At 55.5% G+C, this 19,131-nt stretch overlaps 1 protein-coding gene across 1 annotated transcript in view; it reads left to right on the forward strand.

Annotated features, from left to right (window-relative positions):
* CCDC57 (coiled-coil domain containing 57) overlaps nucleotides 1–17,127 on the forward strand; it is a 100,737-nt gene extending 83,610 nt beyond the window's left edge. Inside the window, exon 19 of the mRNA XM_079131053.1 lies at nucleotides 16,222–17,127. Within this exon, the coding sequence (XP_078987179.1) occupies nucleotides 16,222–16,424 (203 nt within the window). The 3' untranslated portion in view covers nucleotides 16,425–17,127. The remainder of the gene's footprint in view (nucleotides 1–16,221) is intronic.
* The last annotated feature ends 2,004 nt before the right edge of the window (nucleotides 17,128–19,131 follow it).

The raw sequence follows: 19,131 nt of genomic DNA on the forward strand, positions 1-19,131 counted from the left end.
ATCAGTGAGATCATTCGTCCTTTGGATTTTTGAGATTGGCTTATCTCACTTAGCATGATATTCTCCAATTTCATCCATTTGCTTGCAAATGCCATAATTTTATTATTCTTTATAGCTGAGTAATATTCCATTGTATACATATACCACAGTCTCTTTATCCATTCATTAATTGAAGGACATCTAGGTTGGTTCCACAGTCTGCCTATTGTGAATTGAGCCGCTATGAACATTGATGTGGCTGTATCTCTGTACTATGCTGATTTTAAGTCCTTTGGGTATAGGCCGAGGAGTGGGATAGCTGGGTCAAATGGTAGGTCCATTCCAAGTTTTCTAAGGAATCTGCACACTGCTTTCCAGAGTGGCTGCACTAATTTGCAGCCCCACCAGCAATGTATGAGCGGACCTTTTTCCCCACATCCTCTCCAACGCCTATTGTTGCTTGTATTCTTGATAATCGCCATTCTAATTGGGGTGAGATGGAACCTTAGTGTAGTTTTGATTTGCATTTCTCTTAGTACTAAAGATGGTGAACATTTTTTCATATATCTGTTGATTGCTTGTAGATCTTCTTCTGTGAAGTGTCTGTTCATATCCTTAGCCCATTTGTTGATTGGGTTATTTGTATTCTTGGTGTAGAGTTTCTTGAGTTCTTTATAGATTCTGGAAACTAGTGCTCTATCTGAAGTATGAGTGGCAAAGATATTCTCCCACTCTGTAGGCTCTCTCTCCGCATTGCTGATCGTTTCCTTTGCTGAGAGAAAGCTATTTAGTTTGAATCTTTCCCAGTTGTTGATTCTTGCTTTTATTTCTTGTGCTATGGGCGTCCTGCTACGGAAGTCTGATCCTAAGCCAACAAGGTGAAGATTTGGACCTACTTTTCTTCTACAAGATGCAGGGTCTCTGGTCTGATTTCGAGGTCCTTGATCCATTGTGAGTTGAGTTTTGTGCAGGGTGAGAGAGAGGGGTTTAGTTTCATTCTGTTGCATATGGATTTCCAGTTTTCCCAGCACCATTTGTTGAAGAGGCTATCTTTTCTCATTGCATATTTTTGGCCCCTTTGTCTAGTATGAGAAAATTGTATTTGTTTGGGTTTGTGTCCGTGTCCTCTATTCTGCACCATTGATCTACCTGTCTATTTTGGTGCCAATACCATGCCGTTTTTGTTACTATTGCTTTGTAGTAGAGTTGAAGTTCTGGTATTGTGATACCCCCTGTTTCATTCTTCCTGCTAAGGATTGCTTTAGCTATTCTGGGTCTGTTGTTCTTCCAGATGAATTTCATGACTGCTTGCTCTATGTCTGTGAGGTACGTCATGGGGATTTTAGTTGGAATTGCATTGAATCTGTAGAGCACTTTTGGTAGTATGGCCATTTTGACAATATTAAATCTGCCTATCCAAGAACATGGGAGATCTTTCCATCTTCTAAGGTCTTCCTCAATTTCTTTCTTCAGTATTTTGTAGTTTTCATTGTAGAGACCCTTTACCTCTTTGGTTAGATTATTCCCAAGTTTTTTTTTTTTTTTGTTTTGAGGCTTTGGCAAATGGGGTTGTTTTCCTCATTTCCCTTTCAGCTGTTTCGTCGCTTGCGTATAAAAATGCTGTAGATTTATGCGTGTTGATTTTACAGCCTGCTATTTTGCTGAATTCATTGATGAGGTCTAGAAGTTTTCTGGAGGAGGTTTTTGGATCCTCTAAATATAGAATCATGTCATCAGCAAATATTAATTTTCTATGTTGAGACAGGGTCTTGCCAAGTTGCTGAGTCTGGCCTCAAATTCAGGATGCTCCTGCCTCAGCTCCCTGAGTCGCTGGGTACAGGTGTGGCCACCCAGTTGGTCTGAGTCTTCTTAACAAGTACAGAGGACCCTTTAAGCTTTGAGAAACCCATGCCCAAGTAGGTCTTTTGAAATTGTTACTTCCACTCAGGAAAGTAAGTAACCAACATTGAAGTCACTTTTAAAGCAAAGTAAATACATGAAGAAATAATCCTGCCGGCCTGCTTGTTAGAGTGGTATTTGTTCTGGGTACACAGATGGGCTGGCGTGCACGTCTCTTCTGCAAGACTGTAGTTATGAAGACCAGTCTTTAAGGTTCCCCCATAAGCAACTAAAGAGCTGGACACAGGTAGCACAGGCCTGTGGGCCTCTGGAGGAGGACAGGCAGGGTGGACTGCAGGATGTCTGGTCTTCCCCTGGGAGGCCCATTGTGGGCTGCAGAAACAGCGAGGGGAGCAGGTGCCCACCAGCATCCGAATCCCAGAAGATGCGAAGGGGCAGGAAGTGCAGGCTTGAAAGGCAAGAGACGATAGGACTAGAGATAGAAACTTAGAAAGAACGACATGTTCATATATTTAAAGAAAAATGTACATAATGAGAAGAGCAGTTGAAAATGTTTTCAAAGAACCAACTGAGGTCAGCATGGTGGTGCACTCCTATATATTCCAGCAGATTGGGAGTCTGAGGCAGGAGGATCACAAGTTTGAGGCCAGCCTCAACAACTTAGTGAGACCCTGTCTCAGAAACAGAAAAAAAAAAAGGACTGAGGATGCAGCTCAGCAGCAGAGCACCCTAGAAGCAGCACCCAGTACCGCCAGAACACACACACACACATACACACCCCTAGAGATTTAAAAAAATGCAATATTTGATAAGAAAAACTCATTGGGTGGGATTAACAAAAGAAAAGTACAGAATTAAAAACAGAAAACTCAGGCGGTGAGCAGGGGAGCCCAAGACAGGTCCTAGTGGGGTGGTGCTGGTGTGTGGTAAGCTCTCATGTCTTCACAGGAGAGGGTCCAGGCTCCACGGGAGACCCAGAGTCCCTCAGAAGGAGGACCAAGCTCCGTGTGAGGGGGAGGCTGTCCGGAGGCCCCCGACAGTGTCACCTCCAGGCTGGGCTGGAGGACTGTCTACACTAGCTGACCACCTGAGGGCAGCTGGTGGCATCTTGGCTGGCAGCAGGTCCTCACTGGAGCTGCCTTTACGGCGTTTATGGTGGTGGGCTCTGGTCTCCGTCCTCCTGCCTCCCCAGCCTGGGCATCTCTGGTCTGGCTGGTTTGTGTGGGGTCTTGAGTAAGACAGTTTGGCCTCGGGCCCTCCTGAGCAGACATGTCCTTGGCCTCCCTCGGATGTATCTGTCTTCTCCTGCTCTAAGAGGAGCGATCTGCGGGCCCAGACCAGGCAGGGGTCCCGAGTGGCGGTCCTGTCAGCTGCTTCTGTGAGCACCACTGAGGCGGGCCGCTCTTAACTGATGAGCCTGGACTGCGTATTTTCTTGAACCCCTGGCCCATACACACCCATGCCTAACTGCCACCTGGTGTTTGGGACAGCAGAAGGACCTGGTCAGTGGTTCTGCAGATACAGCTCAGTGCAGAGTGCTTTCGTGCCATCCCAGCAGCTTGCACGACTGAGGCAGGGGGATCCTAAGTCCAGCCTGGGCAGTTTACCAGACCTGTCTCAGAAGAAAAAACAGCTGGCCGGGCGCAGCGGTGCTCACCCGTGATCCCAGCAGCTCTGAAGGCCGAGGCGGCCTCTGTAACTTAGGGAGGCCCTGTCTGAAAATAAAAAATAAGAAGGACTGGGGATGTGGCTCAGTGATTATGTGTTCCTGGGTTCAATCCCTGGTACCAGAACAAAAATAATAAGAATAATTAATTTAAAAACTGAAAAATAGAAAGGACTGGGGGTGTGGCTCAGTGGTGGAGCACCCTGGGTTCAATCCCCAGTACTGTAGATAAACAAGTAAATAAATAAGTCCTTTAAGCTTTAGGACCCAAACACTCCATGAGCACTCTGGAAGGAAAAAGGTAAGACTCAACCGTGCCTTGTCCTGAGGAACCCTCTTGGGCCGGGGTGGAGCCAGTGGTGGAGCTGGCCCAGCACCACCAAGTCCTGGGCTCTGTCCACAGCACTGCACCCAGCAGCCCCTCCAGGGCTGAAGAGGGCTTGTGGCACACGCCTTGGTCAGGGCTGGAGTCCGAGGTAGGAGGGAGTTCTTCACCCAGGAGTTGGAGGCCAGGGTAGCACAGCCAGTCCTGAGTGTGCACATTCCTGAGGCGCCGGAAGCAGACACTCAGGAGGAAGGAGGTGGAAACTCAGGTCCCATCCATCAGCAAGTGACAAGCAGGCAAGATCTGTGGAGACTTGGCACAGCTGTGCAGTGGGTTCTGCACTGGGCCCACTAGAACAGGCCAGGCATCAAAATGGAGTCGCTTGTGCTGAAGTTCCAAGTGCAACCTGAACCTGAGCAAGAGGCTGGCCTGACGTTCACACAGAACCACAGTCAGCGCTGTAACAGCCCAGTTTCCCACACCGGCAGCTTGCATCGACGTGATCGTTTCACATAGGTCAACTTGAAGTAACCTGATGTTGACAATCAGTTATTTTCTTTTTCTTTTTTTGCGGGGAACAGGCGTGGTACCGGGGATTGAACTCAGGGGCACTCGACCACTGAGCCACAGCCCCCAGATTTGTGTTTTTTTAGAGACGGGCTCTCACTGAGTGGCTCAGCGCCTCGCCATTGCTGAGGCTGCCCTTGAACTTGCAGTCCTTCTGCGTCTGCTTCCCAAGCCTCTGGGATTGCAGGCGTGCACCATTGTGCCCCACCAACAATGTTACTTTCTGTTGTCGAGGCTCCTTGTTCAGCCTCACAAAGAAAGTGACTGTGGAATGCTCTTTTTGTTTCCACCTTCCTTGACCCTTTCCTGGCTGTAGAACCACCCTCTGCCGTGTTCCTTGAAACACCTACCATACTTCATGGAGTGGCGCATGGCCTGAAAGTAAGCCTGATTGGAATCTTAGAATGGATGAGCTCAGTGATCTGTCCCTGACACTTTCAGCCTCCTCCTGACGGGTGGGCACTGGACCGCTTGTCAGGCAACAGCACACGCTCTTCCCAGTGCAGGTCAGGTGTCGGGCCACAAAACCGCTCTCAGAGAATCCAGAGGACTGAGGCTGTGGCATATGGACCTGGAAACAGTGGCTAACGAAGATGCCTGCAGAGGCCTGCAAGCAGTCTGAAAGTAGACAGAGCACTTCTAAACAGCCTGTGGCCCACTGGTCTCAGCCTCCTCGAGCGATGTCTACCAGTAAGCCCAGGGCAGTTCCAGGTCAGCCCGGGCCACCAGGCAAGGCTGCGTCTCAACTTAAAACAGAAAGGCTGGGCGTGAAGCCCAGTGGTAGACGCCTCTGGGTTCAGCCCCAGCCAGAGCTCTTGAGCGGAAGAGGCCATGAACCTGAGGGGCGAAGGGCAGTCGCCACAGGTCCTGTGAGGAAGACCATGAGAGGCGCGCACAGGCTGGCTCTCACGTGTGACAGAATGGCCTGGACAACCAGACCACCAAGCCTGCTCACGAAGAACCCTGGCCTGAGGGCAGTCCAGCTGACAGCGCCGCTTCACTTACGGCAGGAGTCCTGCTTCCTCAGTGTTGAAGTTCGAGCACTAGAGAAGCACCATACTAAGTGATAGTACAGACTCCTCCGGGGAGGGAGAAGGGAGGAGAAGGGGGCCGTGGCTGACGTCCTAAAGTCCCAAGAAGTGAGCACACCCTACATCGTTTATAGGCTGAGGTCTCTCTTGTTCTCCAGTTCTTTCCCCCCTTAGCTCTCCTTCCTGCCTATGTGACTGGGCCTCCTTTTGCAGGTGAGAAGTGGATGGGGCAGGGGGAGGGCCAAAGTGATTTAGCCAGGCAAGGGCCCAGGGGGCATTAATTAGCAGCTCCTTGCTTGCAGTCCTTGATAAGGGCAGGTAAATTTGGTAATTAATGGGCTCCGGAGATCCTTGACATTCCATTCTTCCAGGGGCAGTCTCCAACTTCCAGAGGTAGATGGCGTTTATGGCCTCCATTTCCTTGACTCAACCTGATCCCTATTTCTACACTAACTGCCTGTCCCCAATTCTGGCTTCACAACTTGTAACTTAAAGCCTTTTCCCAAAGAAGGCTCCTGCCCTGTGAAGTCTGTGAAAACATTGAGAGATGGGCCAAGCACAGTAGCACACCCCTGTGACCCAGAGGCTCAGGAGGCTGAGGCAGGAGGATCACAAGTTCAAGGCCAGCCTTAACAACTTAGCGAGGCCCTGTCTCTAAATTAAAAATAAATGAATGAATGAAAAAGAGCTGGGGATGTGGCTCAGTGGCAGAGCAGCACCCTGGGGATTCAAACCTTGGTTCCCCCCACCAAAAAAATAATGAGATGATATTAATCCCACAGAGATTCGTTTTCAAAAACTGCAGGATGGCAAGATTTTCTAACTCATTTAATGAGTCTGTCATGACCCTGACCAAGACCAAACAAAACATCACAAGAAAATCATAGACCAGTATCCCTGGTGAGAGGACCATAGGCCGGTATCCCCGGTGAGCACAGACAGAAAAAGAAAAAATTCCATAAAGCACTGGGATCTAATGCTGGGGAGTAGCTGGTGGCAGACTTGCCTCACAGGTGCAAGGCCTGGGCACCCCAGCACCACAGAAGCCCCCGCTGGTGGGCAGTGTGTGCGCCCCCTCGGCTGCACGGGAGCCTTGCCCCTCTGCTACAGCAGCCACACTTCCCTCTCCTCCTCCTAAGTGTGTGGGGCTCGTTTGGCTTTTTTGGTGGTAGGGATGGAACCCTGGCCTCACACATGCCAGGCAAGTGCTGTGCCCCGAGCTGCCCCAGGGCCACCTGTGGGCACTTCCCACCCCAAGCAGTCCTTGAATTCTCTAAGGACACAGCCACGCGTCCCACAATTCAACTTCATCTGGACTCCAGCTTCCTGTAGAAGGCGTCAGGCCCCATAGGCTGAGGGTCCTTACCAAGTCCTGGCCACTGGCCACAAAGGAACCAAGCAGAAAGCTGGGGACAGAGGACGGAGTCTGTTCTGTGTGGCCGCAGGGGGAGGACAGGTCTGAGGCTGTCCTCTGGCCACCAGCCTGGCTTCAGGGCTCTACAGGGAAGGCACAGGAGAGAGTCGGGGGCATGACAGGCAGCCTTGGTTAACGACCTGGCTGGTGGTCACCTGGTGCTGGCCGTGCAGAGTCATGGTGCGAGCACATTGCTGCTGCTGCCTCTGGGGGGTGGTGCTGGTTTCCATGGCGGGGGGTCGTCTGTCAGACCTGTGGTCCTGGAGTTCAGGAGGAACTCAGCCGGTCAGAGAGGCAGGGGGCTTGGAAGGGCAGCAGGGGTCCTGCTGCAGACTCCAGAGATGCCCACTCAGATGCCATTTCCAGTTTAGCGCCACTCTGACACTAGGTCAGAGGGCGTCAGGCCCCACAGGCCGAGAGTCCACCTCAGACACCATCCAAGTCCAGATGGTCACTGTGCTGCTGACCACCCTCCCTGGCTCAACAGAGGCTCCCAGGACCCGCTTCCGAGTTCAGTCATGGCTCGAACGGCTCACAGGACCCAGGAAAGCCTTGCCTTCTCGCCAGTTCATCACAGAAGGACACCCTCAGGAGCACCAGGTGGAAGGAGGCCCGGGCCAGGTGTGAGGGTCTGGCAGATTCCCTGCCCCCGGCCCACTGGAGTTCAGGCCCCTCCTTTCCTCCTGGGTTGCCTTGGAGGCTCCATCAGGGCCAGTGTTGACCAGGGCCACCCCCAGGGCTCAGCAACGTCTGACATGCGCACGTGTGGTTAAAGGGGCTCCTTCCCGTCCGCGGCACTCAGGAAACCCCTCCCACCCTGTCCTGAGTTCTGAATCAGCCAGCTGGGAATTAGAAGTGTGTTCCTGATGGCATCTGTGTACTGGGTGTGTGGGGGCGTCCCCCCCCAGCAGTGCCACAGAACTTCCTATGGACACAGCACTCACGTTGTATGGGCACTGTACCAACCCAGAAAGGATTCACAGTCTACAGAGAGGATTGTGCAAGTCATGTGCAACCCTGCACTATTTTATGTAAGGACTTGCAGCTCGTTTGGCCTGAGGAAGCAGGGGTGTCCTGAAACTGACCCCTGTGCACACTGAGGGACAGCTGCAAGGGCCTAAGCAATTATATGCCAGTAAATAGGGACAAAAACCAAAATATATATTTATCATGTATCACAAGCATTCATGATTAAGAAAAACTCCCAGAAAATTAGGATTTGAAGGGAGCTTTTAAAAAATATATATATATTTACATATTTATATATTACATATTTATATTTCATATAGATATACATATATGTTTTTACATGGTGCTGAGGATTGAGCCCAGTGCCTCACAAGTGCCGGGCACACGCTTTGGCACTGAGCCACAACCCCAGTGCGAGAAGGGAGCTTTCACCTGGCAAAGGGCACCCCGATGGGACCTGCAGCGGCGTCCTGGCGGTGAAAGGCTGGTGCCTCCTGCACGGCTTCCAGCCCACCTTCCCCATCCCACTTCCACAAAGCAATGCCAAAAAGAGGGAGCCGGGTCGGCGGCCACGCCCGTGACCCCAGCTGCGGGGGCGCAGGGGGCCGCAGGTTCAGGCCAGCTGCAGCAACTCAGCGAGGCCTGTCTCAAAACGAAAAGTGAACCAGGCTGTGGGTGCGGCCTAGTGACCGCGCCCCTGGTTCAGCCCCCAGTGCCAAAGTCAAAAGTGCCGCTGTGGAGGAGGTGAGAAGACCACCGTCTGAATGGAAGTATCCGAATACCCGTCAGGGACCTGCATCCAGACGTAAGAAGAAACCTACAGCTCAGAAGTAGAGACACACCCAGGAGAAAGTGGCCAAAAATCTGAATGGGCACCCTCCAGAACCAGGCGGAGGGACCGCCAGCAAGCCGGCGAGGACGGTTTCTGTGCCCAGGGAAGGGCGCCTCTGTGCTGCCTCTAAAGGAGCCGGTGCTTGGTGACACCCAGACACTTGCCAAGCAGCACGCTCCACTCGAGGACCCACCCTGTGGCCCCAGGCTCACCCACTCGAGTTCCTGGTGGGAGGTCTGGGTCCACCTCCGATGAGGAGCGCGCAGAAAAGGCTGCAGGCAGGTCTCCTCCCTGGGACGCTCCTAGTTCCCTTCAGGTCCCTGAAGGCCTCTTAATGACTCTGCCCTGTGGCCCTGAGGGAAGCCTAAGGGAAGTCATTACTGTAGAGGGCTTCTCTCCAGGGCCCAGGAGTGCTTGTGCAGCCCCAGGGACAGGTGCCGGATGCAGTGCCACCTCCCAGACTCTCAGGTTCTGTCTGAAGAATAGGAGCAGATCTAGTGGCCCACACCTGCAATCCCAGTGACTCTGTAGGCCAAGGCAGGAGAGTCCCAGGTTCAAGGCCAACCTAGGCAACTCAGCACTTGCCTAGCACGTGAGAAGCCCTGAGTTCAACCTCCTGCACCAGGTAGGAAAAGAGACAGAGAGAAATAGTACATCAGCTTTTTAAATCAGTGTGTAGGACAAGCCCACTTCCTTTTCCTCCTGAGAGGCTGCTGGTCTCTGGAGGCCTACTGCCCAAGGAAGCATGGCCCACAAATGTCTGGTGGCTGAGCCTCCCTTGAAACCAGGTGTCTCTGTCCAGGCCCAGGCACCACAGTACACACGAGGGTGGCTTTCGTCCCACACTGGGCTGGTGGGGAGTTTTCCTGCTGTTTCTGGTGTTTTGGGTGTTTGCTAGAGACGCTCTGGAGTCAGTGGACTGGCAGCCCACACTGCTGAGCTCCTGTATCTGTTTCCAGTCCGTCCTTGTGTCTTTCTCAGGTTGAGCAGGTGGTTGTTATCTGCATGTCTCTTCTTCCAGGCCTTACACTCATTTCTTTTTCTTTCCTTTTGGAGTGACCTGGACCCTAGAACCGCAGTGACAGGAGTGGTCACACTGGCCATCGACAAGGCTAAAATCTCTTCACTGGATGTGATGAGCCCGTGTGCTTTCTCAGGGGCAGCGGGCCCTTGTCAGGGGCTGGGGCTCGGGTGCGCTTGTGCTTAGCATGCACAAGGCCCTCGGTTCCACCCCTAGAACCAAAAGGAAACAAATTCTTTTATATCCCTAATTACCAAGTTTCATTACAGATATGTGTTAGACCTGCTCTGGTGTTTTTCTACATTGAAACGATAATATGATTTTTTTTCTTCTTGTTTATTGACATGGTGAATCCTGGTGACAGATCTTGTTGAACCAACTTTGCATTATTGAGATCAAGTTTACTTGCTAATGGTATATTTTTAAAATACCATTTTGATTTGATTTGCTAATGCTTTATACACGGCTTCAGCAGCTATATCTGTAAGTTAGGTAGGCCTGTAATTCTCTCGTCTTGTGTTCTTATCTGGTTTGGGAAGCAGGATTGTTTCATGAAGCCAACTGGCCAGCTTTCACTCTTCTACCTTCCTGGATAACAGGAACAGAGAGGAATGGACAGTCCGTGAAAACTCCTGTTCTAGCCTCAGGACTTCCTGCTTAGTATTTCTGGAGTGGCCCTGAAACCCAACCAGAGTTTCCATTCCTGGTTTAAGAAACTGTGCCCAATGCCTGCAGGTACCAGGAGGCCCACGTTCAACAAGCTCAGTGTGAAGGTGTAGACAGGTTGTGTTGAGACCACTGTCCACCCTGAGGGAGGCGAGTGCCAACGGGTGTGGACACACCTACTTCACCCACCCCTGGCACCCCTGCTGTTCAGGGTGGAGCCTCCCAGCCCTCTGTCTCCACAGTCAGGAAGCAGGAGCCCCCCTCAGGGCTGCTCCTGGACACGCTGCAGCAGCTCTTCAGTGAGACCCGTCCTCTTTGGGTTATAGGATTGGGAAATTTCAACTGTCCCAACTGAGTTTCAGAGCTAGTTGGTCCTGGGGGCTCTCGTTGCGTTCACAGAGTTGTGGCCCCTGTCGGAACTGACACTGCTGCTGAAGTGTCAGGCGTGTTTCTGGAACCTGGAAGGACGTGGGACAGATATTTCTGGACCTGTGTTTGGCCCTGTGGATAGAAGGTTCTACCCATGCAGGTTGGGATGCTGTCAACTCTAAACAGAAAGTCAGCAACGATCTGAGGTTCCATCTTAACACAAGTGGGCAATCTCACGTCCTGGGATTCGTACTATTGCCCTAAGCTCCCTGCTGTAACCTGAGAGTCCGTGCTCCATCCTGCACCAGGGCTGAACCTCCTCACTGAGCAGCAGAGACCCTTCAGATGAGTAAGAACCGCCCAGCAGTCCACTGTAGGAGCCCGTGTTGGTGGGTGGGGCCAGGTCAGAAGGCCAGCAAATGTGGTCCTTCAGCCGTGCCCCAGGGACTGACCAAGAGGCCCTTACCACCTGCCAAAGGGGCTGCAGCTGTTCCTCTTTGCCCTGCACTCCCTCAATGTCCCCAAATCAAGGACTTTAGCTAGGAAAGTGGCCTCTGGTCTCTGACTCAGAACATGGAAATGGCCCCCAGCAGTCCCATCCTGTGCCCCAAACCAATAAAGACAGAAGCCAGGACGCTCGTGGAGGAGGGCTAGAGGTGGGACCCAGCCTTCCCCAGGAACAGCTGGACTCCCCAGGGGATGCAGATGCTTTTTCTGATATGACCCTTCATCCATGAAATGCAGGCACTGACCCTTCCCAGATCTTCAGAAGCCTGCGTGTCCCTGCAGCGACTCAGGCCCCACAGCCAGCTCCTGCTCTGTAGGACAGCCTTGGGAAGCACCCATCCTGAGCACCTGCCTGGCATAGCAGGAGATCCGAGGGCCAACCTCCAGCCCAGGCCTGGCTCCAGACAGACATGGGTGCTGACATAAAACCCAAGAGTTGGTTCCCGTGTCTTCTCCAAGCCAGGGGAGGGTGGTGTCAATGACATCCGCCTCCACTGAGAACTTGGCCTCCCAGCAGGGCCCATTTGCTTCGGACCTTGCAGAACAATTCCATCCACCCCTTCCTATAGGCTGCACTGCATGCTAAGCACCAGGCTGGGTCAGTGCTGGCTTTCCAACCACATCCGCACATCCGCCCTACTCGCCCTCGCTTGGTGTTCGTGGGGGTCTCTGCCCTCACAGCAAGCCTGTGTGCTAAGGCTGCAGAGAGCCAGGTGTCCGGTGTGCAGCCCTTGGTGCTGGCTGCAGGCCTGGCCTTGCCGTCACCCCTGCACATGCCTCCAGTATGCCACCCTGACCTCCCCTTCCAGAGAGGCAGACAGCAGCCTGTTGGGTCCAAAGGGCCCTCAGCCACATCCCCAGAGCACTCCAGGGGAGGCCTTGGCCTGGCCATGGCCCACAGTGTCTTGAGCAACTGGGCAGCCTGTGCAAGCATGGCCAGTGAGCAGCTCCCCCACAGTGGCCACATGCTGGTGGAGGACTGCTGACCCCAGCCAGGAGAGCAGACCTACTCTCCCACGATGCCACAGCAGGGGAGAGGGGCAGGCAGCAGGGACTGGCTCTTCTGTGCAGCTATCACTGAGGCCCTTGGCCCCTGGCCAGCAGCCTGCTGGTCTGTGGCCCAGGATGTCAGGGAGCTTGGCCGGAGCTGTGAGCTGGCAGGTAGACCCTGTGGAAATTCCTCTTCTGTGAGTTTAACCTAGACGCACCACCCACACCAGTTGGCTCACCAGGGTACAGGGAGCCATGTGCCATCTGAACAGAGCCCAGCACCCTGGGCCCCTGGTTCAGAGTCCTGGGTGAAGCAAGAATCACTCTAGGATCCTGAAACCAGTTCACAGGCCTTTGGAAGCAGCGTGAAGCAGTTCCACTTGCCTTGACCCGGTCCTGGCCTCTGCACCTCGCTCCCCTCCAGGACCACAGGCCTCCTTCCCTCCCAGCACCTGTGCCCTCTGTCCAGCTCTCAGGCCACCTCTTGGAGCCACTCCTCTAGAGCCAACTCTGACCATCTGCTTCCGTCCTATGGAACCCTGCCACTCCTGAGCTGAGTTAGAGCAGGGCCAGGCCAGGCTGCCCAGAGCCCTGTGCCAAGGGCACAGCACAGGCTAGGGAAGTGCCACAGCACCTTCCGTGAGCTGCCTGCTCTGCTGCCTCCAGCCCGAGGTTGGAGACATGGCCACCGCAGGTGAGGGGGCAAAGCAGCCAGACAGGACAGGCCCAGGGTCCGTGCCCGGCACAGCAATCCCTTCTGGGGGAAGGTGGGGTCCTGCACCAGGCAGGAACCAGCCAAGCTCCTCACTGTCCTGCGGCAGCAATGCACAGGGGCATCTGGTGTCCAGCAGCCCAGGAGTGCAGCCCAGACCATGGGCCACTTGAGGGCTACTGGGTGCAGAGCTCCCTAGGACTGGGGATACCCCGGGAAGAGAGGGAGGGTAGAGTGATGTTGAGCAGGAGCAGGGATGCTGGGCTTTGCTGCTGTGACCACCACAGCATGGGGTGCTGTGTGCTTTTAGCTTCTGGAGACAGGGTCAGGGTGGAGGAGCAAGGGCATGACCACCATCCACATCCCCCATGCGGCCCACGCTGAGGCCTTGCAAGGCTTCAAGGCAGGGGTGCTGTATAACCTGACTTAGAAGAAGCACTGATGGAAAAGTAGAGACTGGGTTCAAGCTCGATGTCAGTGTCCAGCTGTGTATGTGGGCGCCCGTGGAGCAGGAGCGTTCTCAGCATGCAGACTAGCAGCTGAGCCCAGAGAGACAGGACTGGTTGGGCCGGCTGAGGCTGCAGTGAGCTGCAGAGCCTGCTGTCACCTGTGCCTAGGGCCGCAGCTTGGTCTGACTCGAGTCAGGGCCCTGCCCCAGCCCAGAGGCCAGCTCTGGAGAGCCAGACGGGAGGCACCATCCAGCCCTGCTCAGAGCCCCACAGCCGAGGAGCTTATGCCTAGACCAGGCAGGCTCGGACACAGGCTCAGTGCAGGAAGACCCACCAGGGCGAGGAGCCTGGGTGGTGCTGCACCTGGTGCTCAGAGTCCCCTAGTGTCCCAAGCCAACAGGAGGCAGGCCCCACCTCCACTCCAGATGTGACCAGCTCTCCTCCACAGATCCCCATAGGCTCCAACCTCAGAAGCACAACTCAGAGACTAGACCCTCTCACTGCAGCCTCACCCTGCATGCATGAGACCCTAGAGGAGGTCAAGCCTGGGAGGCTCCAATCTCCTTTTCAGTTAAGAGCTGCAAGGCTCATGGGACTCTCCAGAAGCTGTGTGCAGGGTCCTGGCTTCAACACGGTATGCGTCCAGGTGATTCCCCAAGACCTACTTGGAGCCAGTGCAGAAAGAACCCCCAGTGTGCTGGGTGGGGTAAGGAGCAGACCAGATCAGCATCAGGGGGAGGTCAGACTCAGGGTCGCAGGGCAGACCTTAGGAAGATAGGCTTGTGCCATCTGGATGAGGAGTGTCCAGGTTGGGGCTCTCCCTGCCCTGGAGCCCTGGGGGCTCTGCTCCCTGCCCTGCTCCCATAGAGGGCTTTGCAGGAAGAGGCCCAGCACAGAACCCAAGACCACGAGGAGGGCTCTTGCTGTGGGTCAGAGCCACCTGCCTGATATTGGGCTTGACTGGTGACCAGCTCCTGCTGCTGCCACCGGTCACACTTGTCCTGTCCCCTCCCTGGCACTTGCCCCTGCCTGTCCCACATGGGCAGCAAGAGTCCTCAGCAGGCAGGACAAGCTTTCTTGCGCTTCAGCATCAGTTGGGCCCCAGCAGAGGGGCTGTGGAGCGGGCTGGCGGGTCTCAAAACCCCCCCAGACGTTGTCTCGCGAGGATTAACCAGTTAGAGCCCACAGAGTCCCTGGAGGACCAGTCCCCGCATCACAGGGAAGGTCAACCAAGGCCCTTGAATATGAGAAGACCCCGGGTCACAGTGGTGACATCAGGACCTGGTCAAAGAGGACCCCTGTGTACAGGGCGACACTCTTCTGTGGACGGAGGGCAGGACAAGGCCAGAGGACAGTTGGTTTGCTGCAGGACACGTGGGGATGGAGTGTTCTGTGTGAAGAAGAGGGACCGTCCTGGGCTTGGGGGGCCACAGGTGGGCAGTGGTGTTCTGATGAGAGGCAGCAGGGGCAGTGGGAGGGCCAGGCGCCCCGGGGCTCCACCGGCTTCTGCGAGTGGCCAGCTGGCACATCCCCATGAGCTGCACTGCTGAGGAGAACGGACCCTGCAGGATGCAGAGCAGACCAAGCCTGGGATAGGAAGAGGCTAGCAGGGCAGGACAGCTCCCGTGCCTCAGCTCTGGTGGGACCGGGCTTCACATCGGCCTGCACGGGCTGGGGCTCCCGCTGCTGCTGGCTCTCACCCAGCGCCCACTAGTGCCTCCCCCAGCAAGTGCCAGGTCCTCCAGACAGGGGAGTGAACTCACAGTAGACAGACCCTGTAAGTCACCCCCAAACCACTACACATGCTGAAGCAGCTGAGTGGAAGCTGGGGGGCAGTGGTGACCACAGACTGCATGGTTCTGCTTTAAAATGCAGCTGTGCAGCCTCATGAGCTAGCAGCCCCCACTTCTGGTCAGCCCTCCAGGGAGGGGAGCCCACCCTGCACTCACACCTGACCATGGGCTTTAAATAACATTGTGGTTGATGATTTACAAAAGAAAAAAGGTTTTGGTACTGGGGATTGAACCCAGGGAACTTTACCACATCTCTGGCCCTGTTTTAATTTTTTTATTTTGAGACAGAGTCTCCCTAAGTTGTCCAGGCTAGCCTGGAACTTGGAATCCTCCTGCATCAGCCTCCCAAGTACCTGGGTTTATAGGCGTCCACCACCATGCCTGCTAAAAATATATATTTCAGTTCAAAAACTAAGAGAATACAGAAAAGCTGCAAAGATAAAGATGGCCTGTAAGGGCTGGTGGTGGACAGCTTGCCCAGTGTCACAGGGCCTCGATTCTGTCTCCCGCCTCCACACATGACGCACAAGACCCCGTGTGTGCCTCAGGAAGGGCTACCCTGACCCTGGCCCAGGCCTGTGTGCCAGGCGAGGCTCCCAGACCTCGCCCTTTGTCTGGCCTTGTGTGTTGGGGCTGCTGGGTGGTCAAAGGTGCCCACTGAGCAGAGCCTCTCTGCAGGCCTGTCAGGGAGGCACAGGCAGGGCACGTGCCTCCGAGGGCGGTGGGGCTGAGAACCAGCATCAAACCCCAACACTCCCCATCAGGAGCCAGTCACTATATAGGACAGGACCTTTGTCAGAGCTGGACGTCCTGGTGCCCAGTGGAGCTCATGTCCACACAGACCTAAGCTTGCAGCCAGCCAGGGCCCCAGGACCCTGCTACCACTTAGCACTCGGGAGGGCCACCTGGCCTGCATGGGCTCCTCTGAAGAAAGCCAGAGTGAGGGGTGGCATGTTCCTGCTGACCAGTGCAACAAGCCCTCTGCGCTCGGGAGGCCGGCCCAGAGCCTGCGCCTCCGCCCCTTGCCACACCCCTGACCTGTGCCGTCTTGCTCCCTTTACCCACCCACAGAGCCGCCTGCATCACCAGTGCCCCGCAGTCTCCAGGAAGCTGACGGGAGCCCCATCAAGATGCATGTGGCCTTTGCCATCAAAGGGAGGAAGATGGCAGCTCGGTCAAAGGCCAAGCCCACCAGACCCTCCAAGTTTCATCCTGCAAGACCTAAAAGTTGCCAGCAGCCCCCCAGGATCCGCAACTACAACTGGAAAGACTGACTTCCTCTGCCTCCTACAAAGCGGCCCCCACAGCAGCCTCCCTGGGGCCTGCGCTTCCGCCTCCATGTGGCAGAAGGGCTGTGAGCTACAGGGCAGGCTCCCAAGAGCCAGAGTCGGCCTCTGAGCCATTAAAGCCCAGGTGCCTCCCTCCACACCTGCTCGGCTGGCAGAGTCGTCTGTCTGTCCTGCTTAAGAAACGTGGTACTGGTGCCACACAGTGAGCCTGGCCTGGCCTCGGTCACCTGCCTGTGCCACCACCGTGCTGCCCATTGGCAGGCCATGTGGACTTCCCCAAAGCCCAGAGGAGTGCAGAGCAGAACACTCACCAGAAAAGCCAGCGTCCCCAGAGGGGGCCACGCAAGGGTGCCCCAGGAGGACCCCTCCAAAGGGGTGTGGAGAACACAGCTCCGAGCGAGCCCAAACCTGAGCCCAGATGGCACCCTTTCATTCATGTTGGGGTGCTCACCCGGTGCTGGTGGGTGGCGGGGTCGCCAAGCAGTGGGTCCCCCCTCATCATCATCAGCAAAGCCTCTGCAGTGGGATGTTCAGATCAGGCCTGTGCCTGGGATGAGACACGTGTGTCCACTCTTATTCCAAGTGCCACAGAAACACACACTCCACCAAAAACCCTGGCCCAGTGTCACCCCGGTGTCACCTCAGCCTGCTGCCACAGACTCATCCTGTGGCCAGGCCCACGGCCACAGCCATGTGAGCGTTGGGGACCCACCCCACTCCGCCTCCCCCGGGCTCCTTGGCCTTTTCCCCGACGCCTGTGCCTGGCCGTGCCCTACCCGGAGCAGAGCTCATGAGGCTGCCGCCCCATCCTGGGCTTCCAGGGTGCCCTTGAGCAGCTGCCCCTTCTGAACCAGGCAGAATGATACGATGGGAGGTCCATGGGCAAGGCTGCCAGCCTTAACTTGCTGTGTGACCTTAACAAGCCATGTGATCTTTGCGGCTTCAGTTTGCACCCGTGTTAAAACCTGGATGGTGACTTCTCCCTGCCTGGCACACGGTGTTTGGCCTGGACAAGGAGCACGGGAAGCCCACAATGGCAGTGTGGCCCGAGATGCAGGCTGAGATCACAGACGAGGTCAGAATGACTGGCAGATCACTGCCGCTCCACCCTGTGGCTCACTGTTGGCATCACTCCTTCAGGTGCACACAGCAAGGGTCCACCTGCACACACCGCTTCCTGGAGTCCTGGCAATGCAGGCTGTCCCAGTGTCCAAGCAGCAGCAAACTGCCAGGAGCAGTGTGCACACTGTGATCCCAGCAACTCCAGAGGCTGAGGCAGGAGGATTGCAAGTTCAAGGCCAGCCTCAGCAACTTAAACAGCCAGACCCTGTCTCGAAATGAAAACAGAAAGGGTTAGGGGTGTAGCTCAGTGGTTGACCACCCCTGGGTTCATCCCCAGTACCAAATAAAAATAAAAAGGGCTGGGAATGTGGCTCAGTGGTAGAGTGCTTGCCTAGTATGTGTGAGGCCCTGGGTTCAGTCTCCAGTAATGAACAACAAAAAAAAAAAAAAAAAAAAACAGCAGCAGCTCTCACAGGCCAGATACAATGCAGCTCTCCCCAGGGTAGGGAAGGGTGAGTCCTGCGCTCCCATGTTAAGGTCACATGGCCCTGAGGTGAGGCTTTGCCCCTGACTTGCTGTGACTGAAGAAGTGGGTGGCAATGCTGCTTTTCAGAGCCTGAGTCCCTAGTGGCCCTCCCTGGAGGACAAGCCCAGGCTCGAGTTCAGTGTAACTATACTGAGGTCATAGCCCCATCACCTGAGCACCTGCAGGCTGAGAGGCAGAGCTCTGCTGACCACTGGAGGGCCAGCACACTACCAGGGAGGCATGAGTCTGACACCCTCCAATACACCCAGGGCCGGTGTTTGCAGGGTCCCATTTGGCACCCAAACCAGAAAAGAACAGGGGAGGTGGGTGGTGCAGGTAAAGTCCCTGGAGTGAGGACAGCAATCCAGCATGGGACCTGGGGTCCTATGCCCTCCTCTGGGTGGGAAGTGGGGGCGGTCAGAGTGGTTAGGCCCCCGGTGGACCCTGGGACATAGGGGCAGCACGGGGTGAACTCAGGGAGGCTCAGCGTGTGGATTACATGCAGCAATCAGACCCCCCTCCCCCGCTGTGTGCTGACCTCCAAGGTCCCTACGCAGCCAACTTCTGCATACAGCCCCTGAGTGCCCAGGGACGCCCATGAGGAAGGCGCCAGGGATTGCCGGGGTGCACCGGCGACGGAAGTGATTTCAGGAAAGCGATGAAGCTGTCCCGGCAAGAGCCAACACTTCTAGGGTCTACCAGGGCCCAGTGGCCCGTGGGCCCCTGCTGTGTCCAGGCCGGCTGCGGCCTTCCTGGACTCCAGGAGACCCCGATCCTGGGGCCATCTCTTTTTTCGTTTTGGTTTTTCCCGAAAGTTCCGTAACCCTTTGACCAGAGGAGTCACTAGGGAGTGAGAGGGAGCTGGAAGCGCGCAGCCTCCAGGAAGCCAGGCAGCGCCTCCTTTGTTCCCACCACTCTGGACCCGCTGGGGTCCGGCAGGCCCCTCGCCAGCCGGCCGCGCCCCGCCCCCGCGCTGGCTCTGGAGCGGCGAGTGCGTCCGCGCCCCTGTCCTACGGGCGGCCTCCAGGGAGGACGGTGGGCGCCCTGGGGCGGCCGCGCCGCGGTGACCGGCAATAACCCCGCCCGCGGCGCCCTGGGCCGGGG

Source organism: Sciurus vulgaris (genome assembly GCF_902686455.1).
Source record: "Sciurus vulgaris genome assembly, chromosome: 3".
Taxonomy (NCBI): Eukaryota; Metazoa; Chordata; class Mammalia; order Rodentia; family Sciuridae; genus Sciurus; species Sciurus vulgaris.